The sequence below is a fragment of the Mirounga leonina genome, unplaced genomic scaffold, assembly GCF_011800145.1.
Source record: "Mirounga leonina isolate KUSES-001 unplaced genomic scaffold, KU_Mleo_1.0 Mir_127, whole genome shotgun sequence".
In the NCBI taxonomy this organism is placed as follows: Eukaryota; Metazoa; Chordata; class Mammalia; order Carnivora; family Phocidae; genus Mirounga; species Mirounga leonina.
The window spans coordinates 51,508,927-51,526,247 of record NW_023270316.1 but is presented as its reverse complement, the minus strand read 5'-3'; the positions used below and the strand labels follow the sequence as shown (position 1 = coordinate 51,526,247).

General features: G+C 37.8%; 1 protein-coding gene across 1 annotated transcript in view; it reads right to left on the bottom strand.

Annotated features, from left to right (window-relative positions):
• The window catches only part of WBP4 (WW domain binding protein 4), a 63,986-nt gene that overhangs the window by 37,143 nt on the left and 9,522 nt on the right, over positions 1 to 17,321 (bottom strand). Inside the window, exons 6-9 of the mRNA XM_035003279.1 lie at positions 15,507 to 15,553; positions 14,966 to 15,041; positions 12,256 to 12,449; positions 5,303 to 5,466 (exon numbers count right to left, since the gene is read on the bottom strand). Coding sequence (XP_034859170.1) covers positions 5,303 to 5,466; positions 12,256 to 12,449; positions 14,966 to 15,041; positions 15,507 to 15,553 — 481 coding nt within the window. The remainder of the gene's footprint in view (positions 1 to 5,302; positions 5,467 to 12,255; positions 12,450 to 14,965; positions 15,042 to 15,506; positions 15,554 to 17,321) is intronic.

Genomic DNA, 17,321 nt, shown 5'->3' with positions numbered 1-17,321 from the left:
TTATTTATTTATTTGAGAGAGAGAATGAGACAGAGAGAGAGAGCATGAGAGGGGGGGAGGATCAGAGGGAGAAGCAGACTCCCTGCTGAGCAGGGAGTCCGATGCAGGACTCGATCCCGGGACTCCAGGATCATGACCTGAGCCGAAGGCAGTTGCTTAACCAACTGAGCCACCCAGGCGCCCCCAGCATCCTTTCTTGATTAAAACTCTTCAGAGTATAGGGATAGAGGGAACATTCCTCAATTTCATAAAATCCATCTATGAAAAACCCACACTGAATATCATCCTCAATGGGGAAAGCTGAGAGCCTTTCCCTTAAGATCAGGAACACAACAAGGATGCCCACTCTCTCCACTATTGTTCAACATAGTACTGGAAGTCCTAGCAACAGCAATCAGACAACAAAAAGAAATAAAAGGTATTCAAATTGGCAAAGAAGTCAAACTCCCTCTCTTCACAGATGATACTTTTTGTGGAAAATCCGAAAGACTCCACCCCCAAATTACTAGAACTCATACAGCAATTCAATAACGTGGCAGGATACAAAAATCAATGCACAGAAATCGACTGCTTTCTTATACACTAACAATGCAACTGGAGAAAGAGAAATTAGAGAATCGATTCCATTTATAATAGCACCAAAACCCGTAAGATACCTCGGAATAAACCTAACCAAAGAGGTAAAGGAACTACATTCTAGGAACTACAGAACACTCATGAAAGAAATTGAAGGAGACACAAAAAGATGGAAAAACATTCCATGCTCATGGATCGGAAGAATAAACATTGTTAAAATGTCTATGCTGGGGCGCCTGGGTGGCTCAATTGGTTAAGCGACTGCCTTCAGCTCAGGTCATGATCCTGGAGTCCCAGGATTGAGTCCCGCATCGGGCTCCCTGCTCGGCGGGGAGTCTGCTTCTCCCTATGACCCTCCTCCCTCTCATGCTCTCTGTCTTTCATTCTCTCTCTCTCAAATAAATAAATAAAATCTTAAAAAAAAAAAAAATGTTTATGCTGCCCAGAGCAATGTATACCTTCAACGTCATCCTGATCAAAATTCCAATGACATTTTTCAAAGTGCTGAAACAAACAATCCTAAAATTTGTATGGAATCAGAAAAGACCCCGAACTGCCAAGGAAATGTTGAAAAAGAAAAACAAAGCTGGAGCATTACGTTGCCTGATTTCAAGCTATATTACAACGCCATGATCACCAAGACAGCATGGTACTGGCACAAAAACAGATATAGAGACCAATGGAACAGAATAGAGAGCCCAGATATGGACCCTTAACTCTACGGTCAAATAATCTTTGACAAAGCAGCAAAAAATATGCAATGGAAAAAAGACAGTCTCTTCAATAAATGGTGCTGGGAAAATTGGACAGCCACATGCAGAAGAATGAAGCTCGACCATTCTCTAACACCATACACAAAGATAAACTCAAAATGGATGAAAGACCTCAAGGTGAGACAGGAATCCATCAAAATCCTAGAGGAGAACATAGGCAGTAACCTCTTTGACATCGGCCACCGCAACTTCTTTCATGATACATCTCCAAAGGCAAGGGAAACAAAAGCGAAAATGAACTTTTGGGACTTCATCAAGATAAAAAGCTTCTGCACAGCAAAGGAAACAGTCAACAAAACAAAGAGGCAACCCACAGAATGGGAGAAGATATCTGCAAATGACACTATAGACAAAGGGCTGATATCCAAGATCTATAAAGAACTTCTCAAACTCAACACCCAAAAAACAAATAATCAAGTCAAAAAATGGGCAGAAGACATGAACAGACACTTCTCCAAAGACGACATACAAATGGCTAACAGGCACATGAAAAAGTGTTCATCATCATTAGCCATCAGGGAAATTCAAATCAAAACCACACTGAGATACCACCTTACACCAGTTACAATGGCAAAAATTGCCAAGGCAAGAAACAACCAATGTTGAAGAGGTTGTGGAGAAAGGGAAACCCACTTACACTGTTGGTGGGAATGCAAGTTGGTACAGCCACTTTGGAAAACAGTGTGGAGATGCCTCAAAAAATTAAAAATAGAGCTACCCTATGACCCAGCAATTACACTACTGGGTATTTACCCCAAAGACACAGATGTAGTGAAAAGAAGGGCCACATGCACCCCAATGTTCATAGCAGCAATGTCCACAATAGCCAAACTGTGGAAAGAGTCGAGATGCCCTTCAACGGACGAATGGATAAAGAAGATGTGGTCCATATGTACAATGGAATATTACTCAGCCATCAGAAAGGATGAATACCCAACTTTTATATCAACATGGATGGGACTGGAGGGGATTATGCTAAGTGAATTAAGTCAAGCAGAGAAAGTCAATTATCATATGGTTTCACCTATTTGTGGAACATAAGGAATAGCATGGAGGACATTAGGAGAAGGAAGGGAAAAATGAAGAGAGGGAAATCGGAGGGGGAGATGAGCCATGAGAGACTATGGACTCCGGGAAACAAACTGAGGGTTTTAGAGGGGAGGGGTGCAGGTGGATGGGTTAGGCAGGTGATGGGTATTAAGGAGGGCACATACTGCATGGAGCACTGGGTGTTATATGAAAACAATGAATCATGGAACACTACATCAAAAATAATGATGTACTGTATGGTGACGAATATAACATAATAAAATAAATTAAAAAATATATAATGCTAAATAGGGAAAAAGATAAAAACTAGGGAAAATACTTAAAAACGTTACTATTTTTGGGGTGCCTGGGTGGCTCAGTCATTAAGCACCTGCCTTCAGCTCAGGTCATGATCCCAGGGTCCTGGGATCGAGCCCCGCATCGGGCTCCCTGCTCCGCGGGAAGCCTGCTTCTCCCTCTCCCACTCCCCCTGCTTGTGTTCCCTCTCTCTCTGTGTCTCTGTCAAATAAATAAAATCTTTAAAAAAAAAAAAGGTTACTATTTTTTATTATTTATTAAAAATGCTACTATCTCTTAGTAACCGAGTTATTCTTTTTTTTTTTTTTTTAAAGATTTTATTTATTTATTTGAGAGAGAAAGAATGAGAGACAGAGAGCATGAGAGGGAGGAGGGTCAGAGGGAGAAGCAGACTCCCCGCCGAGCAGGGAGCCCGAGGCGGGACTCGATCCTGTGACTCCAGGATCACGACCTGAGCCGAAGGCAGTCGCCCAGCCAACTGAGCCACCCAGGCGCCCTATAACTGAGTTATTCTTATGCTTTTCTTCAATTCCAAAAATTTTTTATAATAAAAATATATTTGTTATTTTTAGGGGGAACCTCTTAAAAATTAGGTTTTATCTACTTAGGAAGTCAGACATCATAATCCATCACATGTAAAACTGGCTGACTCGGTAAAATTTAACAAGAATGGTTTTACAGTGTATTTATCATATGGGAAACAAAATACCTGAATTTTAAGGAATCTTAGCTTTAAGTATAGGAGATGTTGGTATAGTAAGGCCATCTTCCTACTGTAAGTCACTTAAAAAAGTCACTTAGGGGCTGAAGTAATGCAACCTATTATTTCTGCAATTTCAGTACACAGCATGGCTGGCAGTATGCTGCATTAAAATGCATTTTTTCTAATATTACATTAAGTAACAAATACAACCTATCATAATAATGGTAACATTCTGACAGCAGTTTTAATCTATACTATGGTATGTTATCCCTGGAGAATTAATTCTTATTAGAACAGCATACAGATCTTCCCTCACTTATGATGGGGTTATGGCCCAATAAACCCACTGTAATTTGAAAGTATCATTAAGTTGAAAATGCATTTAGTACACCTAACCTACTTAACATCATAGCTTAGCCTAGTCTACCTTAAATAAGCTGAGAACATGTATATTAGAATAAGTTGGGCAAAATCATCTAACACAAAGCCTATTTTATATAAAACACTGAATACATGTAATTTATTGACTACTGTAATGACAGTGACAAACAGAATGGTTTGAAGTATACTAGCTGTTTACTCACATGGTCACATGGCTGCCTGGGAGTGTATGAAAGAGAAATTGTACAGCAGTGTATTGCTAGGCAGGGTGAAAAGAGATAAAAATTCAAAATTTGAAGTACAGTTTCTACTGAATGCATATCTCTTTTACACCATCTTAAAATAAAAAAATCCCAAGTCAAACCATTATGAGTTGGGGACTGTCAGTATAAAGCTGGCCAAAACCTGCATTATTCTATCTTATGAAAAAATATGATCTTGAAAAGTACAGTTTTAATAATAAATAATTTCACTATAAAAGTATCCACAGAGTAGTCATCTTACATTACCAATTCAAAGCATTAATGTTTTTGGAGAAAAACTGCTAACTCATGTACTTTTTATTTCTAGCTGAAGACTTATTTAAACATTTAAGAAACACTAATTTGTGGAGCTGGGGGTGACTTCTTCCTTTTATTGTGTAAATGCTCCCAAGACAATAACTAATTTAAACATATAAGCTAATAATTTAAATCAGGTAACATCCCTACCATGATCTTGTTTAATTGATAAAACTGTTCTGTTTCTTCAATACTGGCTTTATTTTATTTTATTTTTTAAAATATTCTATTTATTTATGAGAGAGAGAGAGATGGCAGGAGCAGGAGGAGGGGCAGAGGGAGACGAGAAGCAGATTCCCTGCTAAGGAGGGAGCCCAACGCGCGGATGGGGCTTGATCCCAGGACCCTGGGATCATGACCTGAGCTGAAGGCAGACATCTAACCAGACACCCTTGAATATTGGCTTTAAAACTTCGGTGAAGTGCTGTAAACCACTTTTAAGACAGTAACAAAATAAAAGCTATTTTCCTTATCTTTAGACATATCCTATGAAGCCTTTATTGAATATGCAGATACTTGTCCAACAGAATGATGGTGAGTGTGAGAATGCCCATGTGTACATGGTGTGAGTTAGTGTGTGAATGTGTGGTCAAAAGAAATGTTATATTTGGGTAAGAATTAAAAAGATCATTAGAGGTTGGTTGCACTAAGTAATGTACAGAATCGCTGAATCACTTTATCATACACCTGAAACAAATATAACACTATCTTAACTATACTGGAATTAAAATAAATAAATAGCATCTCTCCTACAAAAAAAACACAACAAACCTCATTAACTTACTTTTTAAAATGACCACTAGTTTACAATTTCAAATACTTAAAAATACTCTAGGAATAAAAAAAAATGAACCACACCTTTAATGAGCACCTTATCCTTGCAATTAGTTACTGTAATGTATGGAAGTACTGAGACAAAATAAAATTTGTAGTAACAGTGGGATTAAGTTTCAGGTACTTACTGAGACTCAACTTGCTGTTTAATTTCTTGCCATTCCCCATATGGGTTTGACTTTTTATGAGCTTTGGATTTTTCTTCATTTGGACCTGATGAATTTTGGTCTTGGATATTTTTTTCTTTCTGTGTTTCTGGTTCAATTCCTTTATCACTATTTTTATTTTTTTCCTGAAATGTCAAAGTCAAGAAATAACATACTTCAAGCAAAACTACAGGGACACAATTTAACATAATCTTATTGATTTATAAATAATAATACATTAACTCAACATTTTTAATTGCACATAACACAAAAAATATACATAAAAGAATTTTAATGCTTGATTAGGTTTTTTATTATGTCAAATGTTAAGACACCATGGGCCAAGGCTGGTTTTTAAAATAATCTAATATGATTCTATTAATATTCTGCAATTTTTAAAATATTTATTTATCTGACACAGAAAGAGCACAAGCAGGGGGAGTAGCAGGCAGAGGGAGAGGAAGAAGCAGGCTTCCTGCTGAGCAGGGAGCCCGATGTGGGGCTCGATCCTAGGACCCTGGGATCATGACCTGAGCCAAAAGCAGATGCTTAACCGACTGAGTCACCCAGGCACCCCAATGTTCTACAATTAAGACATAAACTGGCCTTTTTTATCCTCTCTTCTCCTCTTTTCTGCCTTCTCTCCTTACTTATATATCCAATAGTGATCTCCCCTTATACTGTGTCTTTTCTGAATTTAATGCCATGTCATTAGACCCTAATACACTATCTACTTAAAGAACTCCCTCAATCTATCAGTCTTAACTGAACTCTGCCTTCACATTGAGGTGACTGCCAAAGCCTCAATGGAATATATAACTGGTAACTATGTGAAATGAGAAAAAGACACACCCTTGATGTAGAAGTAGGTCCCATGATGCCCTTGGCTAGAGCTAGAATTTTTATGGCACCCCTTCATCTGGGAAAACAAAGCTCTATCATCCAGTTAAGCAAATAAACCATACACTAGATTTCAGTCTATTTGCAAAATGCACAACCGTGGGTGGCAGTCCTAGGACACTGTTTTGTCTGTAATTCTTTGAATGGATATTAACTCATTGCCTCATACTGTTCCATCATAAAACTAGGAGGCAGTATCCACTTTCTCTTAGCATTCTTGACTATTTCCAGGCTGTGACTTTTTTTTAAACAAAAGATTTTTATTGTGATTATAATGTATGTTTTGATTCTAATTCAATGTACTAAATGCCTCCTCCTCTGAGGTTCATACCACCTCTATACAGTTCTCTCCCATGCTTCCTTACACGATAGTGACTTTTGGCCACTACTCCATATTCACTGATGACTTTAACCATGTTCTTTCTATTCAAACTCATCATCCTGGACCTTAAAAATTCCCTAGCCTGTTCTGTGAGCTTCACAATCAAGGACTGTGGCCTTCAACTGTATTTCAGCCACTTAATGTTATATAAGATATTTTCCCTCACATATAGCACATAGTAGTATTCAAATACTAAATCTTTACATCAATGTACTTTTTAATTTGAACTATATCATCACTCAAAAAGGACCTACCTGTAAATTTTAAAACTCCAAAAGCACCCCACCTTTAACCACAGTAAGTTTTTCTCCTGGCTTTCTGGCTTCCTTACTTCTAATATACCTTAATGTTATATAAGATATTTTCCCTCACATATAGCACATAGTAGTATTCAAATACTAAATCTTTACATCAATGTACTTTTTAATTTGAACTATATCATCACTCAAAAATGACCTACCTGTAAATTTTAAAACTCCAAAAGCACCTCACCTTTAACCACAGTAAGTTTTTCTTCTGGCTTTCTGGCTTCCTTACTTCTAATATACCTCCTGTCCAACCTTGTTACCATCTCTAATGCCTTAACTTCTCTTTGTGCTCGGAGTTTGCTGACCTTGTCTAGATTTTACATCATTACAGAGCTTTACATCCACAGGGAATCGTTTTACTTTTTACCTTATTTTATCAACATGGTAAGTGTACTCTTTAATCCCCATCACCTATTTCACCCATCCCCCACCCACCTTCCCTCTGGTAACCATCAGTTTGTTCTGTACAGTTAATGGTCTGTTTCTTAGTTTAAATAGTAAAGGTCTGTTTCTTGGTTTATTTCTCCCTCTTTTTCCCCTTTGCTCGTTTATTTAGTTTCTTAAATTCCACACAAGTGAGATCATATGGTATTTATCTTTCTCTGACTTATTTCACTTAGCATTATATTCTGAGCTCCATTCATGTCATTGCAAAGGGCAAGATTTCATTCCTTTTTTATGGCTGAATAATATCCCACTGTATATACATACACCAATCTTTATTCATCTATCAGTGAGCATTTGGGCTGCTTCCATAGTTTGGCTATTCTAAATAATGCTGCAGTAAACACAGGGGTGCATATATCCCTCTTTGTGTTTTTGTATTTTTGGGGTAAATACCCAGCAGTGCTGGATCCTAGGGCAGTTCTATTTTTATCTTTGTGAGGAACCTCCACAGTGTTTTCCACAGCATCTACACCAGTTTATATTCCCACCAACAGTGTGTGAGAGGGTTCCTTTTTCTCCATTTCCTTGCCAACACCCGTTGTTTCTTGTTTTAGATTTTAGCCATTCTGACAGGTATGAGGTGATTATTTCCTTATAGTTTTGATTTGCATTTTCCTGATGATTAGTGATGCCGAGCACAGATTTTACATCCTTCATTAAAGAGCTCCAGGTCCACATGGAATTACTTTATAAACATTCTTTTTGCTAGCACCCTTAAATATCTTTGTTCCTGTTTGTCTCTTGTGTGGGGCCTAAACACCTCCAACACAGACCTATCCAATCATTGCTCTGTCAAATGTTACATGGGAAAAAAAAAATCACACAATCAGACTTCAAGTTATATTACAAAGCTGAAGTAATCAAAACAGTATGGGGGGGTGCCTGGGTGGCTCAGTCATTAGGCGTCTGCCTTCAGTTCAGGTCATGATCCCAGGGTCCTGGGATCGAGCCCCGCACTGGGCTCCCTGCTCCACCGGAAGCCTGCTTCTCCCTCTCCCACTCCCCCTGCTTGTGTTCCCTCTCTTGCTGTGTCTCTCTCTCTCTGTCAAATAAATAAATAAATCTTTAAAAAAAAAACAACAGTATGGTACTTTTTTATGGCTGAATAATATTCCACTGTATATACATACACCACATCTTTATCTATTCATCTATCAGTGAGCATTTGGGCTGCAAATGCTCACTGAAATAGGCATATAGATCCATGGAACAGAACAGAAACCCAGAAATGAACCCACAATTTTATGGTCAATTAATCTTTGACAAGACAGGAAAGAATATACAACAGGAAAAAGACCATCCTCAACAAATGGTATTGGGAAAACTGGACAGCTATATGCAAAAGAATGAAACTGGACCACTTTCTTATACCATACACACAAATAAATTCAAAATGGATTAAAGACCTAAATGTGAGACCTGAAACCATAAATCCTAGAAGAAAGCACAGGTAAGTAAGGTCTCTAACATTGGCTGTAGCAACATTTTTCTAGATATGTCTCCTGAAGGAAGGGAAATAAAAGCAAAAATAAACTATTGGGACTACATCAAAATAAAAAGCTTCTGCACAGCAAAGGAAACAATCAACAAAACTAAAAGGCCACCTACTGAATGGGAGAAGAGATTTTGCAAATGACATAGCCAATAAAGGGTTAGTATCTAAAATATACAAAAAACTTATACAAACTAACACCCAAACAACAAAGAATCCAATTAAATGGGCAGAAGACATGAACAGACATTTTTGCAAAGACATACAGATGACCAACACATGAAAAGATACTCAGTATCACTGATCATCAGGGAAATGCAAATCAAAACTACAAGAAATAATGTTTATTGCAGAATTATTTACAATAGCCAAACACTGGAAGCAAAACTATGGAAGTCAAACCCCTAAGCAGACTATGGAAGCCAAACCGCTATGTTTATTGCAGCATTATTTACAATAGCCAAACTATGGAAGCAGCCCAAGTGCTCATTGAGATAGATGAATAAATATATGGTATATGTATATACAACAGATTATTCAGCCGTAAAAAAAGGAATAAAAGCTTGCCATCTGCAATGACATGGATGGAGCTAGAGTATAATGTTAAGTGAAATAAATCAGAGAAAGATAAATACCATATGATTTCACCTGTGTGGAATTTAAGAAACAAAACAAACAAGCAAAAGGAAAAAAAAGAGAGAGAGATAAACCAAGAAACAGACTCTTTACTATAGAGAACAAACTGATAGTTACCAGAGGGGAGGTGGGTAGGGGAATGGGTGAAATAGGTGATGGGGATTAAGGAGTGCACTTGCTGTGATAAGCATCGGGTGATGTACGGAATTGTTGAGTCACTACACTATACACCTGAAACTAATATTACACTGTATGTTAAGTGTACTAGAATTAAAAAAAAATCACACAACCATACAAACTGGTAAGACTTCAAGGTTTATGATATCCAGTGTCAGCAGAGACTTTAACACTGCTTAGAAATGTGTCTCCAGGTATTTCTTCCCTTAGTCCTCAGCGGTTATTAAAAAGAAATATTCAGCTACAAACGACTGAGTAAATAATGGTGTATTCATACCACATTAAAGCTATCTATCCGTTATTTTGGTGGATGAAGACTTATTGATGTCTTTGTGACAGATTAAACTGTAAAGCAATTAAGACCTTATTATAGTATGACTCCATGTTTTATTTTATTTTAAAGATTTTATTTATTTATTTGAAGGAGAGAGAGAGCATGCGCACAAGTGGGGGGTTGGAGCAGAGGGAGAGGGAGGAGCAGGCTCTCCCCGCTAAGCAGGAAGCCTGATGCAGGGCTAATTCCAAGACCCTGGGATCATGACCTGAGCTGAAGGCAGACGCCCAACCGACTGAGCCACCCAGACGCCCCCAGTATGACTCCATATTTTAAAATAATGTATGTGAGTCGGAATAAAAAAAAAGTTAAAGACCAAGAAAACACCAAGGTGTTATAGTGATTTCTCTGGGAAGTAGCAGGGTTATAGGTAGTCTGTCTTTATCTGTATTTTGTAATTTATCAGTCCAGGTTGGATGCTGGATATAAACATTGTGAGGTGGGGGTGCCTGGCTGGCTCAGTCCGTGGAGCATGTGACTCTTGATCTCAGGGTTTTGAGTCCAAGCCCCCATGTTGGGTTTACTTAAAAAAAAAAAAAGAAGATATTACTTAAAAAGAAAATCTCAAAAAAGAAAATAAAAGAACAACAACACAGAAATATAAACACTGTGAGACGGCTACTATAAGGGCTTTGCTGCTGCGCCTCTGCAAACTGGACACATCCCTTGGCCTGCGTTCCACCAAGAATTACAGGGTAGTAGAGAAAGTCCAGGCAACGACAAGATCCTAGACGTGGCCTGGGAGTACCCTCTCTCCAGCATCCTTGAATTTCCTTCACTACTCAGGCCAGTAATGTCATCCATGGATCAATGCTATGTGTCTTTTCTGCTTTGCCACCTGGGCTTCTGAGTGTTCCTGGAATGTTCACAAAGCAGAACTAGCAATACTATAGAAATATCTAATTTTACTTTTCTACCATGGCTGGGGATTCAGCAGTACCTGTCAATCCTTTTACTTGGTTCATTTCCTCTCCCACCCTAGCTCAGTGACTGTTTCATTAATATTGTCAAACTACTCAAAGCTTCTCACTCTCAGCAAGCAATCTTGAAGTCTTTATAAATGAGTAAACTGAAGCTAAAAGGGCATGACTGTTTCAATTTCCTCCCTGATACCAACTTATCCATAGTCCTACCTTCTTACAAAAAAGGAAAACCTTACCTTCTTACCAAAAATGAGTTTATTCCTTGTTGAAGACCAACCTATCCGTCTACCCTTGTTGGTATTCCCATTCTGCCTCCTTTGGAGTCTCTCTTAATGAAAACATCACTACCACAAATCTCTCATGATTAAGAGTCAATGTGCAGCCATCATCCTGACAACCAATTTCTAGTTTTCATTTCATATCCAAACCACATACACACCATGAACCACTTTTCATTCCTCTATAATTGGGGTTTTTTCTTTCTTAAGATGTTTTTAAAATTTTTATTTATTTGACAGAGAGAGACAGCGAGAGAGGGAACACAATCAGGGGGAGTGGGAGAGGGAGAAACAGGATTCCTGCTGAGTAGGGAGCCCGACGCGGGGCTCGATCCCAGGACCCCAGGATCATGACCTGAGCCGAAGGCAGATGCTTAACTGACTGAGCCACCCAGGCGCCCATTTATTTTTTAAAGTTTTTATTCATATTCCAGTTAATTAACATACAGTCTAATATTAGTTTCAGATGTACAATATAATTGGAGTTCTGCCACCCCAAACCCTGGTGAAACTACTAGAAGGGCTTCAAGGACTTTTTAACTGTAAAATTCAATGGACTTTTTTTTTGTTCTAGATCTATAATTAATCCTTGATGCTCTCTATTCCTTTGGCTTCTTGGATCTTAAATTCTTCTGCTTCTCTACATACCTTTCTAGTCACTCTTTTCATTATAGGCTCCTCTTTCCCTGTCTGTCTCTTCAATGTTTAATGTTGCCCAAAGTCATTTTCCTAGGTTATCTCACCCATTCTGAGATTTGAATTACTACCAGTATGCTGATGATACTCAAAAATAGGATCTCTAGCCTAGATCTAGATACTTAGACTTGTGTGTTCAGACAACTCTCTAGATATTATGGAGGGATCTCAAACTTAAGAGGTCTAAAAATGAACTCACTGTCTTGCCACCAGGTAGATACTAATAAGTGGTACAACCGTTTATCCATTTGCTAAAAATGTACGTCTTGGCTTTATTTCTATCTTCCACCAGATAACTGAGTAAGTCTGTTGAGCTTTCTATAAATTGGTAAAGTTCTGTAAAGAATAAATCAAGAACCTACCTTAAACTTTATTTTTGGCTTTTGTGTTTCTGTAGAGGCCTTTCCTTTTTCTGCTTCCTCTTCCCCATCAGAATCACTATGAGAATCTGATGATTTAGGCTCTTCTAGGGTACCAAGTGGCTTTTCATTGACCTTACTAGAAAGCAGATCGCCAGAGTGTGGAATGAAATCATCAGGTTTTTCCCATCTGGATTCTATTCAACACATTTTAATAGTCATGTTATTTAGTTACCAACTCTATTCAGAAGTAATTCCCAATATAACACTCCCTGTCACTTACAAATGTATTTTTTTTTAACTTCTTCATAATACATTAAACAACAGCACTGGATCTATTTTACACTATCACTTGATCAAGAATAAGTAAGAGTTCCCAAAGCCCTTGCTCTTTTATCTTTTGAGAGTTGGGTTTCAATCTGGATTCCAGATGTATAAACTACAGCCCCAGTAGAAAGAAACTTAAGAATTGGGCAATGCCTTCTAAGGACTGTCATACTTTATCTGACACCAGTATCAGGAAACATGTGCTTATGAGCACACATCAGATTTCCTGGAATCCTCACAGAGTGATACCATACTGTGAAGACCTGAATGAATGTAATTTGTCATTTTTATACTAAGAAAAAAATAATCTCCACTGAACTCTACTGCCATCCAGTGGTTTATTGGGCTTTTAGTAAAATGATAGCATTTCTTTCTTTCTTTTTTTTTTTTAAAGATTTTATTTAACTGACCGAGACACAGCAAGAGAGGGAACACAAGCAGGGGGAGTGGGAGAGGGAGAAGCAGGCTTCCTGCCGAGCAGGGAGCCTGATGTGGGGCTCGATCCCAGGACCCTGGGATCATGACCTGAGCCAAAGGCAGATGCTTAAGGACTGAGCCACCCAGGCGCCCCATGATAGCATTTCTAATTATCTTGCAATTAGTCTCTATCTTTAGTGTAATAAAAGGGAAGGGGATGCTAAGATTTACTGTCCAACTGAGACAGTTTTAAGAGCGAAAGGGGCTGTATCAATAATTACACTTGTCTACACATAAGCTGAAACTGTTTGAGGACAAATTTGTACAGCCTCTTATTAAAAGAGGGTGCTTTCCAGGGCGCCTGGCTGGCTCAGTCAATGGAGCATGCGACTCTTGATCTCAGGGTTGTAAGTTTGAGCCCCACACTGGGTGTAGCGATTACTTAAAAATAAAATCTTTTTTTTTTAAGATTTTATTTATTTATTTGACAGAGGGAACACAAGCAGGGGGAGTGAGAGAGGGAGAAGCAGGCTTCCCACTGAGCAGGGAGCCTGATGTGGGGCTTGATCCCAGGACTCTGCGATCATGACCTGAGCCGAAGGCAGATGCTTAACAACTGAGCCACCCAGGCGCCCCAAAAATAAAATCTTAAAAAAAAAAAAAAAAGGGTGCTTTCCAACAATAAAAAAAAAACAAAAAAACAAAAAAAAACAACCACATTATTTCCTTATGTATATTTCACGTGAATAACAAAAACAAAAAAAAAAACTTTCAGGAAATAATTTAAGCACCTACTATGTATCAGGTATTGTTCTGGGAACTTTATAGATACCTGACCTTCATGACCCGAGAGTATACATGATCACCTCAATTTTACATAAGAGCAGCTACAGGTTTAGTGACTTTTTTTTTGGAAGGATTTTTTTTTTTTTTAAGATTTATTTATTTTGACAGAGAGAGACACAGCGAGAGAGGGAACACAAGCAGGGGGAGTGGGAGAGGGAGAAGCAGGCTTCCCTCCGAGCAGGGAGCCCGATGCGGGGCTCGATCCCAGGACCCTGAGATCATGACCTGAGCCGAAGGCAGACGCTTAACGACTGAGCCACCCAGGCGCCCCCAGGTTTAGTGACTTTTATATAGCTGGTAAGGGAAGAAGCTATGCATTAAGCTCAGATCCAACTCTCCACCAATATAACTATATTATTTTATCTTTAGAAACTTTCAGTACCTCAATTTTACTGAGCTAGAACCATTACTATCGTTGGGCAGACTAGGTATCTACTTGGAGGCTAAAAGGGCTTTTTCCTCCTAAAAGATTTAATGTTATGTGTTTGGATAGTAGAAATTTAATAAATTTAATAAATAATTAAATAAAGACTCTCAAAGTTATACTGACACCATACATACTTTGGTAAATTTAATTGTAGGAGAAACTACAATTACTTGCTGATCCATTTTATAAAATTAAATTAGAAAAAACGTCAACTTGAAAAACTTAGGTAATAATTAGGTAACAATAGTTATGCATGTTTTATAAATATTTACAAATAACCGAAACATTATTAAATTAGTAGAAGTGAAAATTTGACAATCTCAGCCACGCTAAAATAACTTCAGTTTTGTTTTTTTAGAAAAGGAAAAGGCAAGTTGAATTAGGGGATTTCTAAGGTACATTTCAAGGTAATGATTATATTTCTACAATAATCATAACAAAAGTCAATAATGATAAAGTAAAAATGATTTTTAAAATTTGTGAATGGAGTATCAATTGAGAATGAGCAGCACAGTATATTATATACGAAAATCTTTCTGTTTTTCCATTGTATAGTTTTTAAATTACAAAATACCCACATGCTATGAATATATGTTGATCACTATACTAAAATTCCCAAGTTCCCTTCATTAGCAGGCTAATAAGCAGTTCGAGGTACAATTTTATATAGTTAGGATAATCAAAGGTAGTACTTACCTCCTGTTTCTGTATTATAATAGTAGGTATAACCATCTTCACTTACTCCTTCTACCCAAACAGTCTTCCCTGCTGTCTAATGGGAGGAAAAAAACAGCATAAACTGAAGATAATGATGAAGTTACACTCTATTAAAATAACTAAGGCAGAGTCAGCTACCTTCCCTTTCCTCTGAACACCTGGGAGTGAGAGGGGCAGTACTGATTATGGAAGCTTGGTTTGTATTAATCATGAACTAACTTTCAGAGAGAGAATGTCACACCTCTGAAAGATAGGAACAATTCTCGGCCGATGGACAGGGACATCTGAATGGCAACCAACTATAAATCAACTGATAATATTTGCCCTGCATGGAGTTTTTAGGTAGATACCACTTTTCCACTTCCACCCAACCTCCTCACAAAAGCATTATAGGAAGAAAGGAACAAAGTGTGTGTAGGGGGGCTTATTTGGAAGTAAATTTGCTTAACAGAACTCTTTTATAAAAACCCCAGAAACCAATCAGTTTAAAGCAAAGACACTATCAATGTGCTTCAGTTACCTTTTTTAAGTTTCCTTGAAATCCTTCTGGTCTCTCCCACTGGGATGCTTAAAGCAAAATATACTTCATTAATAAAATTTTTTCGCTTAAAAAGAAAAACAACTCAAAACATTTAATTTGGCAAAAATTTACAAGACATTCAATGTGTACAAAGCACTACAGGCCTTTGAAAAATGAAAAAAAACAGTATATATCCCAGTGGTATTGTACAGAACATACGTGAATGATATTTAACCAAGAAGGAAGAACAGAATGAAGAATTCGAAGTTACTGGGACTTCCACAAGAATTATTAGACACAGGTAGGACTTCTCTTAAAGACTTCATGGAATTCAGACTTGAAGTTTTTTTGTTTGTTTTAAAGATTTATTTATTTGAGAGTGAGCACACGCAAGTCAGTGTGTGCCCCTGTGCGCATGGGAGGCAGGGTAGAGGGAGAGAACCCTAAGCAGATTTCCTGGAGATCATGGAGCCTGACGTGGGGCTTGATCCCACAACCCATGAAATGACGACCTGAGCCAAAACGAAGAGTTGGATGCTCAACTGACTGAGGCACCCAGGTGCCCCCAGGCTTGAAAAGTTTTTAAAAGCTTATTATACTATTTTTTTTTTTAGTAATCTCTACACCCAACACAGGGCTCAAACTCATGACCCCAAGATTAAAAGTCATGTGCTTTTCCGGATGAGCCAACCAGGTGCCCCAGGCTTGATAAGTTCTGAAGGAATGAGATGGCTGTTTGACATCCTAAGGAGGGGAAAGTGAGAGATAGAATGAATGACTTAAGAGAAGCAAGATGAAAGACGCAAGAATTAAAAAACAGCTGACCCTTGAACAACACAGGTTTGAACTGTGCAGGTCCACTTTTAAGCAGATTTTTAAAAATATATATATTGGAAATTTTTTGAGAGAATTGTGAGTTTAAAAAAACAGATGAACCATGTAGTCTAGAAATACCGAAAAATTTAAGAAAAAGGTATTACTGTAAAAATACAGTATGTAATACATATAACACACAAAATGTGTGTGTCAACTGTTTATGTCATCTGTAAGGCTTCCAGTCAACAGTAGGCTATTACTAGCTAAGTTTTTGGGGAGTCAAAAGTTATAAAATACCAATGATCCAGTAATTCCCAGTATACAGGCATATACTCAAAGAAAATGAAAACACTAACTTGAAAAGATAAATGTACCCCTATGTTTATTGCAGCATTACTTATATATTATAATAACATCTATCATTATATATAGACAGCACAGAGAAGCAACCCAAGTGCTCACTGATAGATGAGTGGCTAAAAATGTGAGATACATAGCTCTCTCCCCTCTTTCTCACACACACACACACACACACACAATTACTCAGCCATAAAAAATAAAATCTTGCCATTTCTGACAGCATGGATGAACCTAGAGGATATTATGCTAAGTGATATAGATCAAACAGAGAAAGACAAATACCATATGATTTCACTTGCATGTATAGTCTAAAAAACAAAACAAAACAAATATAACCAGACTCTTAAATATTGAGAACTGCTGGTTGCCAGAAAGGAGGTGGATGGGGGGACAGGTGAAATAGGTGAAGGGGATGAACAGGTTTAAACTTCTGGTTATAAAATAAATAAGCCATGGAGATGAAGAAAAGGACAAGAGAGGGAATACAGTCAATAAAATTGCAATAGTGTTGGATGGTGACTACACTTGTGGTGAGCATGGGTTAATGTACAGAACGGTCAAATCACTATGTTGTATACCTGAAACTGATATAACACTGTATATCAACTATACTTTAAAAAAAAGTTATAAGCACATTTT